Raw genomic sequence first — 15,790 nt, forward strand, 5'->3', positions numbered from 1 at the left:
AATGTGCGTGGCTTGACGTACCCTCCGTATGCTCCAAGTGGCGGGCAGGTAGTATTGTAAAGATTTCCCATGCTATCATTTTAGTGCAATCTGGTTGGAAGTTGCCAAAAGAATATCTTCATCTTCTATTACAAGAGGAAGCCCGCTAAGAAAGGTCTGGATTCAGGCGCTGACTCAATTATATCATCACTAGTGTGATATCATTGGACCGCTTTATAGTGACGCCAACGTCATGAAATTATTCTCCGAGAACTCTGAATCTAGAGCCACGATCAGGAGACAACTTAATCTACTATCATAAACCTCGTTCAACACAAGACGATTATTTCGAAGAGAACCCTAGTCTTAGCAACCACCATAGGCTTGAGATGTTTCTCATAAGCTAAGCAATCAATCTAATTCTTTTGGAAAAAGTACATTGATCACAAATATCATTGGGAAATTCCACATTGGAAATCATACTGAATGTCCCCGTTGAAGGGTACTATCTAATTCCAAGGTAAAAATGGTAAACACAGTAAGCAGATTTAGCACCGCCAATATAATGTGATCAAATTACTCTCGCCAATTTCGACTGTCATACTACAACTTTGATGGCTGAAAAATGTGCCTAGGTACCTAGCTATTCCATGCTCTCAGTCGATAAAATTCATTCTGGAGTTGAGAGGGCAGAGGTTAGAAGAAATGCGGAGTGTTTGTAGTAGATACTTTGCGCATTCGCTTGGGATGACAGGGGATATGCACCGCACTGTGGATAAAGTCACACTCTCAACGCTAATTCATGTCTGTGCAGATATTGATCGAACGCCTTTTAGTAGGCCAAGAAATTACCAAACGATTTACTAATCCACAATCGAAATAGCACATCAACCTCCATCTAGATTACATCGCTGTACTATCATCAATTGCAAGTGAATTGAGATTTACCGAGGGTCAGTCATCTAGCGGAAGCGAGAAAAGAGACCCGACTACATCGTTCATTGGTTTCGTCATACGTGCAATACAGCGGGATAAACAACCCCCACTTTCAGGCAAATGACTTCAAATTGGCAATTTTGACTAGCTCGAGGACATACAGTCTTGAAGGCTTTCGATCAGCTCCCGAACAGCTTCTGGAAACAACTATCCTCTACAACCTAAAATAACTACCTCCTACTACCAAATCTCAAACATGGTAACCTCAAAACCCCCTCGGAAAATACTTTTCCTGACAAATAGCGAGTATGGCCAAAGTAACGTGGTATTCGCAACTGCCTATGAACTTATCCTCAACAACGTAGAAGTTCACATCGCCTCCTTTGAGGCCCCTGCTATTGCGAAAGAAGTCTCTGATATCATCGATTATGGAAATTTTCGTTCCCCCATCCGAACCCGCGTCGATGAACTGAATGCTGGCGAGTATGGACCAATCCCACCTGGTAGTATCAAAGCACTTTTCCATCCGATAGATAGCCCGGGAATGGTTGAGAAACTCGCATTAGTTGCGCCGGATCAGGAAGCCATGCGTCATGGGGTTGGATTTCGAGAGGCGTGGAGAATCTATGCGAAGATTCCGAGTGTTTTGTCTTCTTATACTCCTGATGAGTATGTCAAGGGAGTTCATTCTTGCGTTGAGATTGTTGAGAAGGTTAATCCGGATGGAATTGTAGTGGAAAAACTTTGCGCACAGGGTTTTGATGCTTGTGCTATTTTGGGAAAGAAAACTATGAGTATTACGCCGAATAGTTTTAAAGATACTTTAGCTCAAGCTCAACCGAATGGATTTGCACTATGGGGTATAGCTGCGTAAGTTCATCTTCCTTCCTTCGAAATCTACCATCTAATTAGTTTGATTAGTGATTGTTCTGGCTATAACTTTCCACTTCCATGGTATCTTATTCCTATGAACATTATCCTAATGATTCGCCTCATTATCATTATCGTCACGTCTCCAAACATCAAAGCTATCGAAGCTGGACGCAAAAAGGCTAATATTCCAGGCCAATACCCATTATTTGTTCCATACTCCAAAGATGTCCATTACTTGCTTCCTACAGGACGAGAATTTGATCTCAAACTCCCATACATCCCAGAAAATGTAACGACCTGTGGACCCCTCACCATACCCTCCTACCCACTCTCTCAAACCGACCCAGAACTCTTAAAATGGCTAGAGAAAAAACCTACCATCCTTATCAATCTCGGATCACATGTATACGGAAGCAAAGAATTCAACCGCAATATCGCCACCGGAATTCGCATCCTCCTCTCCAAGAACCCCTGCATCCAAGTCCTCTGGAAACTCAAGCCCACATCCCCAGGACCCGATCCCGCCATTACCGAAATTCTCGCACCTATTGCCTCGCAAGTAAAGCTTGTTCCATGGCTCAAAGCCGAACCAATATCTATTCTTCGCTCAGGTCACATCATCGCATCTGTTCATCACGGAGGCGCGAATTCGTATTACGAGAGTGTTGAGACCTGGACTCCACAATTGGTATTGCCGTGTTGGTTCGATACATATAATTATATGGAGAAGGTGGAGTTTTTCGGTATTGGTGTTTGGGGAAGTAGAGATTGTGCACCGGGTGTTGAGGGGAAGGAATTGGGAAAGGCGTTGATTAAAGTTACGGAGGATGATTCTATTAAGCAAAAAGCAAAGCAAATGGGAGAGCTGGTTAGTGGAAAGTATGGAGGTCGCAGAGATGCGGCGAGGAAGATAATAGAGTTAGTTGAGGGAGAATTTGGTTTGCAGACGAAGTTGTGATATTCGGTTGGAAATAACTTCGAGGAGATCTGGTGATCGGAAAGGATAGGTGGAGGGAAGGGAACGAAGATGTGTATTGAAGAATCTGTAGCTACCATGTTTGTGTTCGCGGCGAATGCTATGCGTGGTACTACATGGTCTTTTAACTGGAGACGGGTCCCTGGAAAGATGATTTTGAGTTTGGATTTGACTTCAAATACCTAGGATACTTTTGAAAGGCAACATCTACATAAATACTCATATCGTTCATTTTGTAAGCATCAAACTTCTCTTCCCTCCACTACTGCAGTACAAGTCGCCACAGCTCATCAAAAATATACATCGCAATCCCAAACCATTAACCTCATTGTACGATCTCACCTCGTACAACACAACACAACACAACACACATCGTGCCCATCTCCCATTGCCTATCGCCCATCACACATTCCCTCCCAAAGCCCACCCACCGAACCAAACCCATCAACAAAACCAACCGAAAAATATCGCCACAGAATGTACAAATACAATTTTTCTTCATCGTCATCGCCATCTCGGTCATCTGATGTTCCTAGGTATTCAAACACGAAGCTTACATACCTTATGCATATCTGCATATCTGCACACCTGCAGATCCCCCTCACGTAATCCGATACGAGGCGGAGATCCCGTCCCGTTTGTCACTCAAGAACCTCATATTGTTGATAGCTAATCATTACTAATTATTGAAATGATGAATAACTAACGGTAATGTGGTTCATCAGCATGTGTGGGTTATATCACCATATGGGCCACTTCATTTTGTACATCAAATTCGTTTATATATAATCGTATACTTTCTTTATCAGCCAATAGAATTTTTCAAAAACCTTAAATATAAGATCTAACTTTTTAATTATCTTAAAAATGTAATTCTTTTTTTTTTGGAAATTCCAATTACTCTTAAAGTTATTAAAGAAAAAGGGGTTGTGTAATATAAAGTATAACAATCTCAAGCTAAAATGAATTATTTAAAAAAAAATCTAAATGTTACAAATATTTCATTTTTATTATGATTTTTCACAAATTTTTCTTTTAAAAATGAGAATTAATTATTGAAATATAAATATCAAGAAAATCTTGATTTTAGTATATTTTCGAAGTGGCCTATGTACTGATATGATTCACATGCTAATGAACCACGTTAAATAAATAAATAAACAAATAAGTTAACTAAACAAAGAGATATTCAATAAACCAGGATATCCCACACGGAGAATTAGTAATCTTCACAATGCGAAATCGTAGCACAAATCTAGATAATTTTCGTGTTTCCAGGTCGTTTGGTTTCTATTTGTACAATACGATACGATGTGCCACTACACTACCCCGGTTCTATACTGTACTGTACGATGCGGGGTCAAAAGCGGTGCATTCTAGCGATTTTCGTGTAAGGGTTGTATACCTACCTAGGTAGATACATAAGCTTAAACAGTAAGGTTAAAATAAGTTAGGCTTTTCTGCATTCTCGGTCGATTCGGAATGGTGGTTGTGGGATACGAAAGTCATGGATACATGATCGATAGCTCGTCGCGAGTTCCGGGGAGAAGATGAAAATAGTAGCTCGTAATGGTGACGGTCACATACATACACGAAGTACACGAATGGAGTATTGTGACGTTGGGAGGTAGGGAGGGAGTACATGGAGTAGAGGCGAAAATTGTCTGGAATAGTGGCGGGACATATGGAGTGAGGATTTGGTATATAAAGTCTGATGGATGGTGTGGGAGGAAGTTTTTATCTCCATCTTCATCTTCATCCTCATTCTTATCAGTTTAGATTCAATTTCGCATACACACAGTGAATTCCTAGATAACACAACCTCAAAGAAAACAAACAAACAAACAAACAAACATCATGGTTTCCATACGCAATCTCGCCTTAGCGGCATCAAGTATCCTTGCTTTCGTCTCCGCAGCTCCAACGATTGAGTCCAGACAGGATTCCTGGGTTCCAGGTACTTTGAACAATACTCGGGAGTTTTACCTCCATATGACGGTTACCGATGGTGATTATACGCATAATGGATGGGTTTGTAAGTAATTTTCTATTCATTTCTTTTTCTCTTCATTAAAATTCCTAACTACCCCTTTTACTCTTTCCCTCATCTTTTACACCCAACTAACCCCCCCAAAAGTAGAAGCCTGGCACACCGGCGCCGGCATGGCCGACCCCGTTTTCGTCGACTCCTCCAATAACACCGGGTCGCGCATGTATTTCAATTCCTCCCAGCTCCAATTCGACGTTTCTCCCTATCCATTTAGCATGAATGCATTTCCCTCCGATACCAATTATGCGCGTTGGGAACCGGTGACGATCACCTCAGGATATGGAAGTGGAAAGTTTGTCAATGAAGGGAGTGCGGGCTTTCAGGTTGATGAAGAGGAGGCGGATGGATGGGTAGTTTGCGAGTGGTTTCATGGATTCAATGCGCCGCAACTTTTTCAGATGATTAAGTATTTTGATGCGCCGAATCCGTATGATGTGCCCAGTAGTTGTGCGAGAGTTTTGTTGTTTCCGGTTTGGATTTAGAGGGATTTGAGGGAGGGAAGAGAAGGGAAGGGATAATAGGGAGATGGTTGTTGTGGAGGATGTGAGGAGGAGAAGGAGTTGTTAGTATGAAGAACTTTGGAAGAGGTCACTGTGGTGATGGGTGGGATGGGTAAGAAGGGATTTCCGGGGAATTGGTACATGAGAGCGATGGAAGTTACATGATTTAGAAGTAATAATTTGTTGAACTGGAAATGTTATTGACTGTTTTCTTGTAAATGATTTACCATCACAATATATGACCGGGACTCACACACCTTGCCCAAACAGTTGGATCATCTAGGTAAAAATCTAGACTTAAGACTACTAGTCTATTCTTCCATTTCTTTTCGTAAAACGCACCCGTTGCCGGTAGACAGTGACTATTATTAGAAAATTCTCCATGTGCCGAGATACTATGAATCGTTGATCTAAAATAACACAACGTCAGCAATTTAAACCACCAATCGTCTCCTCGAAACAGTAAAATCATGTTTCAAAGCAGTCGATCTCCCAAATCCCGCACAGACAATGACGTCCATTCACAAGAAATCATTGCTTGTGCATTAGCGGCAGCGGCTCGTAAAATAAGCATATGTAAATTCGGAAAGCTTAGCTAATTGTTTCACGTTTGAAGGCACATGTGGACTTTTGTCCCTCCTGAAAGATGTCCATGATAACTTATATGAAATTCACTTCTTAGTACGACGAGAAGCTTACATGTAGAAGGCATTGCCCACACAATAGCACCCCATTGAGACCGCAATTAAGATTCCCACTGTTGATAAATACAATTGAGATTTTGCTCCGGATGTCTGTGCGAAATCTCGTCATTCTTGTATCAGATTCTCTCGTCCCGCTTAGCGTCTCTCTCAAACACCTATCGTTGCCGAATATCCCTCAACCCCGCAAAAGCCTTTCCATATCTCCAGATATCATCGTCATTTACGTTTTGAGTTAATACTTCTTAAAGGAAGTACCTTATGGGCATGACTTCTGCATGAAGTTTCCTCACTCAACATAGAGGAATATCTTCTATTGATGAAACCTGGACTTTGAAAAGCCGAGATATATGCCAAGTATGAAGATTCCGATAGGGAAAAAGAAACTTTCAAGCTTTGAAGATGGAGTGGACAATGCTTATGCCGCAGAAAGAGAACGGAGACAAGTTTCAAATTCGGAAACTACATCAATGTCCGGAAGTCATATAACGTCTTCTGATCTCCCATTTAAAAGTTGTTCTCCTGACATATAGAACATATAATATACCGATATAAACATAATGAATATGAGAAGCCCAATAATGAGCGATCATCCCCAACCGTTACGAGCAAGCCCTCCGCCGGCTCAAGATGAAGAAATTCAAATCCGTCTAGATGACAGTCGATATCGTAGTTTTCCACCACCAAGAAGAGTGGTACAACGAAACACTCCTGCGCCAATCCCGATGCAAGATTTTGAATTTCCTAAGAAATCACACGATATTCCAAGACATTATCCAATCGTCGACGAAATTTATCCTGAATTACATCCGTACAGAACGAGTGAGGATGGATTTATCAGTTTAACCAATGGAGACAACATGGCACATAAAAAGAGAGCTAGTAGAAGTCGACCATGGATGCAGAATTTGCAGACACAGGATAGAATCCAAAGATACAAAAAAAGAAGGCCGGCAACGAAATGGATGAAATGGATGAATAGTGATTGGAAGAATCGTGAGTGATTGCACAATTATACTTGGGACTTCTCACTAATTGTAATAGATATTGTGGCTGTTATTGGAGAATTAATCGGAACGACACTTTTTCTTTTTTTTGGCTACGCGGGTATTGAAGTAGCAAAACTTCAAGGACGTGAACCAGCAGATCTTGAAGTCTTATTTTATATATCCGCAACCTTCGGAGCTAGTCTCATGGTTACTGCGTGGATATTCTTTCGTATTAGTGGAGGGTTATTCAATCCAGCCGTAAGTGCAATATAATAATTGAGTAATTTTCAAGCTAACAATGATAGGTAACTTTGGCACTTGCCATACTTAAAGCAGTATCACCAATTCGTGCTGTCCTTCTCGTCATTACACAACTCGGTGCTTCGTGTTTAGCTGCTATTCTCGTGCAAGAAATATTTCCAAAGCAACTCGAAGTTGCCACTACACTTGGAAGTGGTACTTCTATGGCTCAAGGATTCGTCATCGAAGCCATTACTACAGCAGCTTTGATTTTCACAATCATAATGTTAGCTGTTGAGAAACATAAAGCTACATTTGTTGCTCCTATCGGAATCGGGCTTGCCCTTTTTGTTGCTCACATGGTGGCTGTTCCATTTACTGGAGCATCTTTGAATCCAGCTCGTAGTTTTGGCCCATCAGCCATTGTCTGGAATTTTCCAAGAGAACATTGGATCTACTGGGTTGGACCACTTCTAGGGGCGGGGTTGGCAGTACTTTTCTTCAGATTGATCAAGCTGATGGAGTACGAAATGGCAAATCCTGGACAGGATGGAGATCCAGAAAATGATCCAACACAGAATCCTGAACTTGATGTTGCACAAAACGCCCATGAAAGAGAAGAAGAAGTCCAAGCTCTTAATAATGGAAAGTCTTGGTATAGAGATGATTCTAGTAGTGGATCAATGAGGAGAAAAGAATCGGTCATTAGTTTTTCTGGAGGTAGAAGATCAATGGATCGAAGGGGTGAGATATTCAGAAGATTAGATGATGTGGAAGCTCAATGGAGAAGGCAACAATACAGGAATGCTATATAATGATTTCTTTGCAAATTTATTGAGTCGTTTTACAATAGAGATGGAATGAATGGGCTATTAAGATTCTAGAAACAATTGAGGCATTTAACATTCGCTTAAAAGATAAGAGTGATGATATTGGGTGCTACAAGCTTCTGAATGATTGAGCATCTTTGAAATTATGAACGATTGAATCATTCACCAGACAGGGTCTCCTCGGAGACTTGAGGAACCATCTTGTTTTAAGATTGGCTTGACTCGTTACAATTGACCTAGCCATCAATTTCCAGTCTTACCTTTGATTTTGTGAGAAACGCTGGACTAGGCCAAGTCAACCAGTGTATGCACGTAGTTCAGGACAGAAACAGCCAATTCGATTGCGGGTCGTAATAGCCGTCTATTTGTTCCCCGGATGAAAATGGTAATGCGTCAGTGTTTGTGGCTGTATCACGTGGTAATTTATGGCAGCAATTTTGACCGGTCGGGAAGCCAAGGTTCTGTCTTTCTGAATCGTTGTTCTGAGGCGATCATACAGGCATATTATACCACGCATGTAAGTACTAAGATGACAGTCCTATCAGCCCTATAACTTGAGGAAAAGAAGGAGTTTGTTCTGTCCTGCGCGCCATGAAGCTTATGATGAATCCAGCATCATTTCGCCTTCAGCACCACGACGTGAGACACTTCTTGAATTTTAACCGATGTAAAACTGAATTAAGGTTGTTACAGAAAAGTCAAAATGATGCACACGTGGCTGATACTGTTGTATATGAAAGCGGATGGGAATATAACGAAGTTTTCTGGGAAGTAAGATTCTCGAAGCTCGAATACCTCTGTAAACCTGCCTGCATCGTACAACGGTGGTTTATCAACCTTTTGAGTGGATATCATGTTGTAAAAAGGGATATAGACCTGATTTGTAGCCTTTGTGAACGTGTGATTTCTCTGCAACACAACTAGCCAAAATCTTGCTGGGAAACACCAGTTGAGCTACAAGTTCATACAACTCCATTTTGATTATATGGCAGGCAACTGAGAAAGCTCAAGATTGTGACATGAGGGTATTCAGACCCAGATCATTGACAATACTGATCGACAAGTTTGAAATCCCGGGGTTGGAGTGCACTTGCATGAGCTATTGAATATGGTGTGGATAATGTGACTCGAGGATTTCCTCTCCATTGTTTCCAAAAATCTCCAGTAATCTCATGCTCTGGTGTCAACGTATGTGAACTCAAAAGGTCTTATCATTGCTGTGCCCTTGCCACCTCGGAAGAGGTGATATATATCTGACTGATAGCCATTATCGATATTGATATGAACAATGATGAGTTGACCTTCTTGAAGACCTTATACCATCCTGCATGACAGACTCATGGAACTTGTATCAAGTCAATGCATACACAAACGATGCTCGATCGAAAAAGTGTACCCAGTCTACATTTCGTGATTTCAAATTGTTAAAATACCTGCGACGCCTCGAACACGCGTGGACCACCAAACTGCATTGATGGTACGAATGCACGGCCGGAAAAAAAATCCATCTCGAAATGCTTCATGTGCAAGAAACTTCCTGCAAAGAAATTATCAATTCTTTCCATATCTACAACTTTTCACACTTTCCAGTCGGCAAACATGGCGCAAGGACAGGTTCAAGTGCATTTCAGCACCACATCTCCAGATATTGAACTACCTGAAGGAAAACAGCAATTACTCGTTCCTACCAGTAAGTTTTAATCCGAGTCTCCCTCCGGTCTTCTTGAAGTCTTTTTCAAAACTAACCATAAAATAGATGTACGAAGATATGGACTTTCACAGATTCTTAATTCCGAGGCGATGCTCGATACCTCTTCGCCGATACCATTCGATTTCCTCATTAACGGAACATTCTTGCGAACGACCCTCGATGAATATCTTACTGCGAATGGATTATCCTCCGAAACCACATTAAACTTACAATATGTTCGAAGTTTGATTCCTCCTCTTTATGAAGCAAGTTTCGAGCATGATGATTGGGTTAGCAGTGTTGATGTTTTATCTGGTAGTTCTGCTGTAGGAACTTGGGGTAAAAATTCAATTGTTGAAGGACAGGAGCGCATATTGTCAGGTTCTTACGATGGACTTCTCAGAGTTTGGAACAAGTCAGGTCAAGCCATTGCAACATCCGCACCTGCCAGTGTTGGTGGACATACTTTTGGAGTAAAGGCTGCGAAATGGCTCTCAGCCAGACAAGTTGCATCGGCAGGTTTGGATCGCACAATAAGGATATGGAATTATTCTGAATCGGAGGATCATTTCTCAGCGCAATTGAAGCCAACTATGGAATTATATGGTCATACCGGTAGTATTGATTCAATCGCAGTTCATGGACCATCAAATCGCATTTTATCTGCTTCAGCAGATGGACAAATTGGTTTCTGGACTTCACATAAATCTTCAGCACCTGAAGTCAATACCAGTCTTATTTCTGGACCATCTTCTAAGCGACGCAAAATCACAACCTCCACATCCACCCCTCAACGCGGTCCTCTATCTCTCATGGATTGTCATAATGGACCTGCAACAGCTGTTATTTTCAACCCTCAGGATCCTACTGTTGCATATTCAGCTTCTCAAGATCATACCATCAAAACACTTGATATTACCACTTCTAGTATTGTAGATACCAGAACTTTATTGAATCCTATACTCTCATTAAGCGCTCTACCAGGAATTGGTCATCAAATAATAGCAGCAGGTACTACAGCACGTCATATTGCTCTCATTGATCCTAGAGCTTCAGCTGCTACAACACAAGCCATGACACTTCGTGGACATACCAACTTTGTTTCATCAATATTTGCGGATCCTGATAGCAACTATGGATTAGTATCAGCAGGTCATGATGGAACTTGTAGGGTATGGGATCTTAGAAGTACAAGACAAGGAACGAAAGATGAAGGACTTGGTGTTGTTGGAGAGGCCGTTTATATCATTGAAAGAGAAAGTCGGAAAGATAAGACGACCAAGACCGTTGGTGGTGAGGGAGTTAAGGTTTTCGATGTTAACTGGGATAAGGATGTTGGAATTGTTAGTGCTGGTGAAGATAAAATGGTTCAAGTGAATAGGGGAAGAGGTGTTACAAGACCCGAAAATTAGTTTATATACCCTTTTATAATAACCAAGTGGATTTATACTTGCTATACGATTTTTGATTTGCACAACAATTTTTGGAATTTTGGAAAGATGACCTGATGTTACGTGAGACAATTTGCTTGTTTGATGTATGCAATTACGCCTAGGCTTTTACAAATTTTTCTACTGGTACATTAGAAGAAATTTATACATAGTGCATAGTAATCCTCATGTCCAATTTTTTATACACCTTTTCAAACGCTATCACGGCCATGTTATGATTCTTTATTGTTTTTAGAATGTTAAATAAGTCAAATAAAAAAGATCCTTTCCAATTTTAGTCATTAGTCCCATAATTTTCACTTCAAGCGATTGTAAAGATTGGCCGACTATGGCATCATTTTTTTATCCAATTATGGTAAAAGTCGTCCACTGATATCCCGTGGAGTGACCATAGGTATTTATATGATATATATCACATCCCAAAGGCTGCTGAAATCGAGTTGATGTTCATTCTGTATATTCTCATCAATTTATATTACTGGGTTGTCTTTTCGCCCCCAAATATATCTTGTTAGAGTATTGTTTGTAGAATAGAATACCCATCTGTGAGAGAAAATCAAAAATGTCACTTCCAGATAGAAAGGATGGTATTCAGAATACATCTGACGATGTAGTAACTGATACCCTACCCATTGACCCCAACAGCGGGCTTTCTCGAGGTCTCCAAACTCGTCATTTAAGTATGATGGCACTAGCAGGTATCTACAACCCCCCACCTTTTACTTCACCAATCTAACACCCCCAGGAATCATCGGACCCGGACTCCTTGTCGGCGCAGGCGGGGCCCTCGCATCGGGCGGTCCAGCCTCCCTCCTCATCGGCTTCGGAATCATCGGTCTCATCGCCTTTTCCATCATGCAATCCCTCGGCGAACTCACCACACTATACCCCTCATCCGGTTCCTTCATATCCCTCACCTCACGATTTTTCGACCCCGCTTTCAGCGTCGCAGTCGGCTGGAACTACTTCATCATCTGGGCTGCTGTCCTCGCAAATGAATACAACACGCTCTCTTCCATTTTCATTTTCTGGAGCGATGCGATTCCTCTCTGGGGCTATTTCCTCATTTTCTGGTTTGCGTTTCTGGCGTTCCAATTATTAGGTGTAGCTGCATTCGGGGAAGCAGAATTTTGGCTCGCGTTGCTGAAATTGGGGGGTTTGGTGGCTTTTTTTATTTTCTCAATTATTTATGCGGCGGGGGGATTGAAAGGTCAGGACCATACGTTAGGGTTCCGGTATTGGCATGATCCTGGGGCGTTTGCGGATGGATTTCGAGGAGTCGCGAAAGTATTTGTGTTTTGTTCAACTTTTTACGCGGGCTGTGAATCCATTGCTGTTGCGGCGGCGGAGACACGAAATCCGAAACATGCTGTTCCTCTTGCGATTCGACAAGTGTTTTGGCGCATTATTTTCATCTATATGGGTTCTGCGCTGTTTTTCGGAATGACCTGTCCGTGGAATGCAGAGGGTCTAGCAAGTGCTGGATCCAAAGCGCTCAGAAGTCCCATGACCGTCGCGATACAAAATGCTGGGTGGGAAGGAGGTGTTCATCTCATCAATGCGTTTATTCTCGCGACGTGCTTGAGCGCGGTGAATAGTTCTATATATATTGGTTCTCGAACCATTTTGTTCCTAGCACAGGAAGGACACGCGCCGAGATTCTTGAGATTCACGGATCAAAGAGGAGTTCCGATCTATGCGATTATTTTTACGAATCTTTTTGGTGCGTTGAGTATGATGAATGTTTCATCTGGTGCCGGGGCCGCTTATAATTATATCGTTAATCTTTCCGGTGTCTCGACGTTTCTCGTTTGGGGCTCCATCTCCTTTATACATATCCGTTTTCGTGCGGCGTGGAAAGCACAAGGAAGGAGAATTTCAGATTTACCGTTTGTTTCGTTCGCATATCCGTATAATGCGTACTTTGGATTGGCGGCAAATGTCTTTTTGGCATTGGTACAAGGATGGACAACTTTGAGTCCATTTAGTGCGGGGGATTTTGTCGATGCGTATATTTTGTTGGCACTTTTTCCGTTGATTTGGGTGGGGTATAAGATCTGGTTTAGGACTAAAATTTGGGATTTGAGAGAGATTGATTTGGATGAGGGGAGGAGGGATGATTTGGATCCTACGGAGGCGGGAGGGTTTGCAAGTTTAGAGGATGGAGAGGGGAGTGAGGTGGGTAAAAAGGTACCGTTGTGGAGGAGGATTGTGAAGAATTTTTAGATGTTGGTTTGATGTTGATGATAATGAATTTGCAAGTGATGATTTCAAATTTGTAACGTTCGAAGAAACAGTGCGCGATTTTTTCCCTCACAATCCTTGATCTACTGTAATCTATCGTAGGCTAGAATTGTCACTTCGATGCTTAGTGCCTGGCTAGCTGAGAACGAACTCCGCAAAAAAGTCAGGGTGAGAGATTATGGAAAATGATAATTTGCAAAGGAAACAGCAAAAATGAAAATACTTAGTGTACAGTGTTGCCAATTTGAGTGTCTGTAAAAGAAGAATCGTTGAACATTGATCGTAGTATGAAGACGATCTTCCCGTTCTGTAGCAATGTGCAGCTCACCCCCCTCAGAAAAACGTTCTTTTTCGAGGTTGTATTCAATATCTCCTGCAAAAGAAAAGAAAAACCCCAAATAAAACCAAATAGTACTCTTGCAAAAGGCAAACATCAAGATGTTTCTCAAGATGATAAAACACACAGAATCTTCACTGAAGAGACTAAAGTCCCAAATAAATTCATACTCCCACCACCCTCGCTCTCTTCCCACTCGCAATTGACGATAGTTTATTCGATGGGCAGCACTCGTGCTCCATATGTCACACTACGGTATTCATCTAAAACATCAGATTTGATCGATGCTAGACTTGGAAGCTGCGCAGCATATTCTTGTTGTGTGGATGGAAAAGACTCCTCAAGCTTTGGTTCGTACGGGCTGTTATAGCAACTTAGAGAAGCGTCGATATCTTGAAGGTCAATGAATGAGAGATCGTCATATTTATCAGGTGTATAGGGATGCGTATTAGATGGGTATCGGCGAGTGACGAGTGTAAGTTCTCAAGACTTCCTGCGACGAGTAGATAATTATCAAAAAACGCTTCAAGGACGCTAAGAATTTCATGATCCCACCACTCTTCCTTGTTGTACTTTCTATCAAGGGCAGTTACCGGAAGAGGTTCGGCAAATACAGCTAAGCGTTTCAAGTTCTCGACCCCAGGTATCACATGATGACAAGCTTCGTGGTGACTAACGTACAAGGTGTCGACGTCGAGGTTGAACCAAGTTTTGAAGGGTGTCCCTGGCGACGCAAAAGTTCGGACATATCTTGTAGACACGACATTGAATGACTCACGGCAGACATACAAAGCTGTAACGGGACTCGATGATTCAAAAATATAGTCTGGGACGTGTATAGTTTCATGTGTAACCCAACACCTTGAATCTTTCAGTCCAAAAATCCAGGTCGGGTGAAAGAAGTACAGCCCGTGAGCCAGGGAGCGATGCCTCCCACACCATGACCCTAATCTAGAGCGGCAGTTTCATGAAACAAGTGAACGTGGTCCCGTCATTGAAATTGTCTCCATAGTAATTCGCAACTCTTCGACGATGGATAGAACCATCAAATTGAGGAAGTGAGCAATTTGGACATTTTGGAACAAAGACCTCGTATTCAGTATCGCAATGCATGCAATATACAGCATGGGTACTGACATTCGACCTTAAGCTACGTTGCTTAGGCAAACTAGGTTGGGAGGCTTCGAATTTTTGGGCATGTTGGAAATAGGCGAAGGGAATGAATGTGAGATTTGATACTAGTTTGTGTGATTTTACCTTTGGTGAAGTACTGTTGTTGGATTCCAAAGAAATATAGCCTGGGCTCTACGACTGCGCTACAGCCCGACTTTACAGTTACAAGAAACCAACAACAATTTTGAAGGAAGAAAGACTCGCGGATCGCCATATAAATTCCCCACTGTGTATAACAATAACCTTCAAATGGAAAGACAAACGCTCTGCGAATGTTTGGTGGCGCCTATGTATGGTGGCGCCTTAGATCAAGAACGTACACATAATGCATGTAACCCTCATAATCTGCATGATATGACTGAATTGAGGATAAGCAAGCATCTACTGATCTTGATCATCTCTCCGATAAAGGTGTTTTGCCAACTAAGCATATCTTAGAAGCAAGTCATAGTTTAATCCTGGGCTCGAGATCTTGAGTTGATTGTTTCATGGCTGACTTGCCAATCAATCAACTTGATTAGACAGCGATGTGAATCAACGTATCTTAAACTCATGAGGAATAGTACGTATGTTGTTATCAGATGATATGATCGAAACATGGTATTTGTTTGCATTGTTAATACTTTTTGGGGGTTGAGAAAAACGAGGTTTAGATGCACGCAATACGCGCTAGCGCCACAGAATCACGTGCATGTCTACTCACACGTCCACCAGTGGGTGCACAGACTCATGGGACAACGTGACAGGAAAGCACAATTTCACACTCAAATTTATCAACTTCAAACTTCAATTAAAATTAAAATATACAATTTGATATCAAT

The 15,790-nt window shown here is 41.8% G+C and overlaps 5 protein-coding genes across 5 annotated transcripts; all 5 read left to right on the top strand.

Annotated features, from left to right (window-relative positions):
- The first annotated feature begins 857 nt into the window (after positions 1–857).
- EAF01_009700 (uncharacterized protein) lies at positions 858–3,397 on the top strand. The gene is made up of 2 exons (XM_038917956.1): positions 858–1,785; positions 1,837–3,397. The coding sequence occupies exons 1-2, from the start codon at positions 1,172–1,174 to the stop codon at positions 2,744–2,746; spliced, it is 1,524 nt and encodes a 507-aa protein (XP_038766765.1). The 5' UTR covers positions 858–1,171; the 3' UTR covers positions 2,747–3,397.
- A 1,224-nt stretch (positions 3,398–4,621) lies between these two features.
- On the top strand, positions 4,622–5,296 carry EAF01_009701 (uncharacterized protein; the record flags this gene model as incomplete). Its single annotated transcript, XM_038917957.1, has 2 exons — positions 4,622–4,799; positions 4,902–5,296. The coding sequence occupies 2 exons, from the start codon at positions 4,622–4,624 to the stop codon at positions 5,294–5,296; spliced, it is 573 nt and encodes a 190-aa protein (XP_038766766.1).
- Positions 5,297–6,575: 1,279 nt separating this feature from the next.
- EAF01_009702 (uncharacterized protein) lies at positions 6,576–8,059 on the top strand (the record flags this gene model as incomplete). The annotated part of the gene is made up of 3 exons (XM_038917958.1): positions 6,576–7,011; positions 7,060–7,262; positions 7,310–8,059. 3 exons carry the CDS (start codon positions 6,576–6,578, stop codon positions 8,057–8,059), a joined length of 1,389 nt encoding a protein of 462 aa, XP_038766767.1.
- A 1,614-nt stretch (positions 8,060–9,673) lies between these two features.
- On the top strand, positions 9,674–11,176 carry EAF01_009703 (uncharacterized protein; the record flags this gene model as incomplete). The annotated part of the gene is made up of 2 exons (XM_038917959.1): positions 9,674–9,764; positions 9,831–11,176. 2 exons carry the CDS (start codon positions 9,674–9,676, stop codon positions 11,174–11,176), a joined length of 1,437 nt encoding a protein of 478 aa, XP_038766768.1.
- Positions 11,177–11,684: 508 nt separating this feature from the next.
- EAF01_009704 (uncharacterized protein) lies at positions 11,685–13,456 on the top strand. Its single transcript, XM_038917960.1, has 2 exons — positions 11,685–11,913; positions 11,961–13,456. The coding sequence occupies exons 1-2, from the start codon at positions 11,778–11,780 to the stop codon at positions 13,439–13,441; spliced, it is 1,617 nt and encodes a 538-aa protein (XP_038766769.1). The 5' UTR covers positions 11,685–11,777; the 3' UTR covers positions 13,442–13,456.
- Positions 13,457–15,790: the final 2,334 nt, after the last annotated feature.

This window comes from Botrytis porri (assembly GCF_014898465.1).
Source record: "Botrytis porri strain MUCL 3234 chromosome Unknown BPOR_014, whole genome shotgun sequence".
NCBI classification, from domain to species: domain Eukaryota; kingdom Fungi; phylum Ascomycota; class Leotiomycetes; order Helotiales; family Sclerotiniaceae; genus Botrytis; species Botrytis porri.

Excerpts from the sequence above, each read along its gene's own strand:
- EAF01_009700 (XM_038917956.1), top strand. The coding sequence starts at position 1,172 with ATGGTAACCTCAAAACCCCCTCGGAAAATACTTTTCCTGACAAATAGC. Across the intron at positions 1,786-1,836 it reads GCACTATGGGGTATAGCTGC|TGATTGTTCTGGCTATAACT; the intron begins GTAAGTTCATCT and ends TAGTTTGATTAG.
- EAF01_009704 (XM_038917960.1), top strand. The coding sequence starts at position 11,778 with ATGTCACTTCCAGATAGAAAGGATGGTATTCAGAATACATCTGACGAT. Across the intron at positions 11,914-11,960 it reads AAGTATGATGGCACTAGCAG|GAATCATCGGACCCGGACTC; the intron begins GTATCTACAACC and ends TAACACCCCCAG.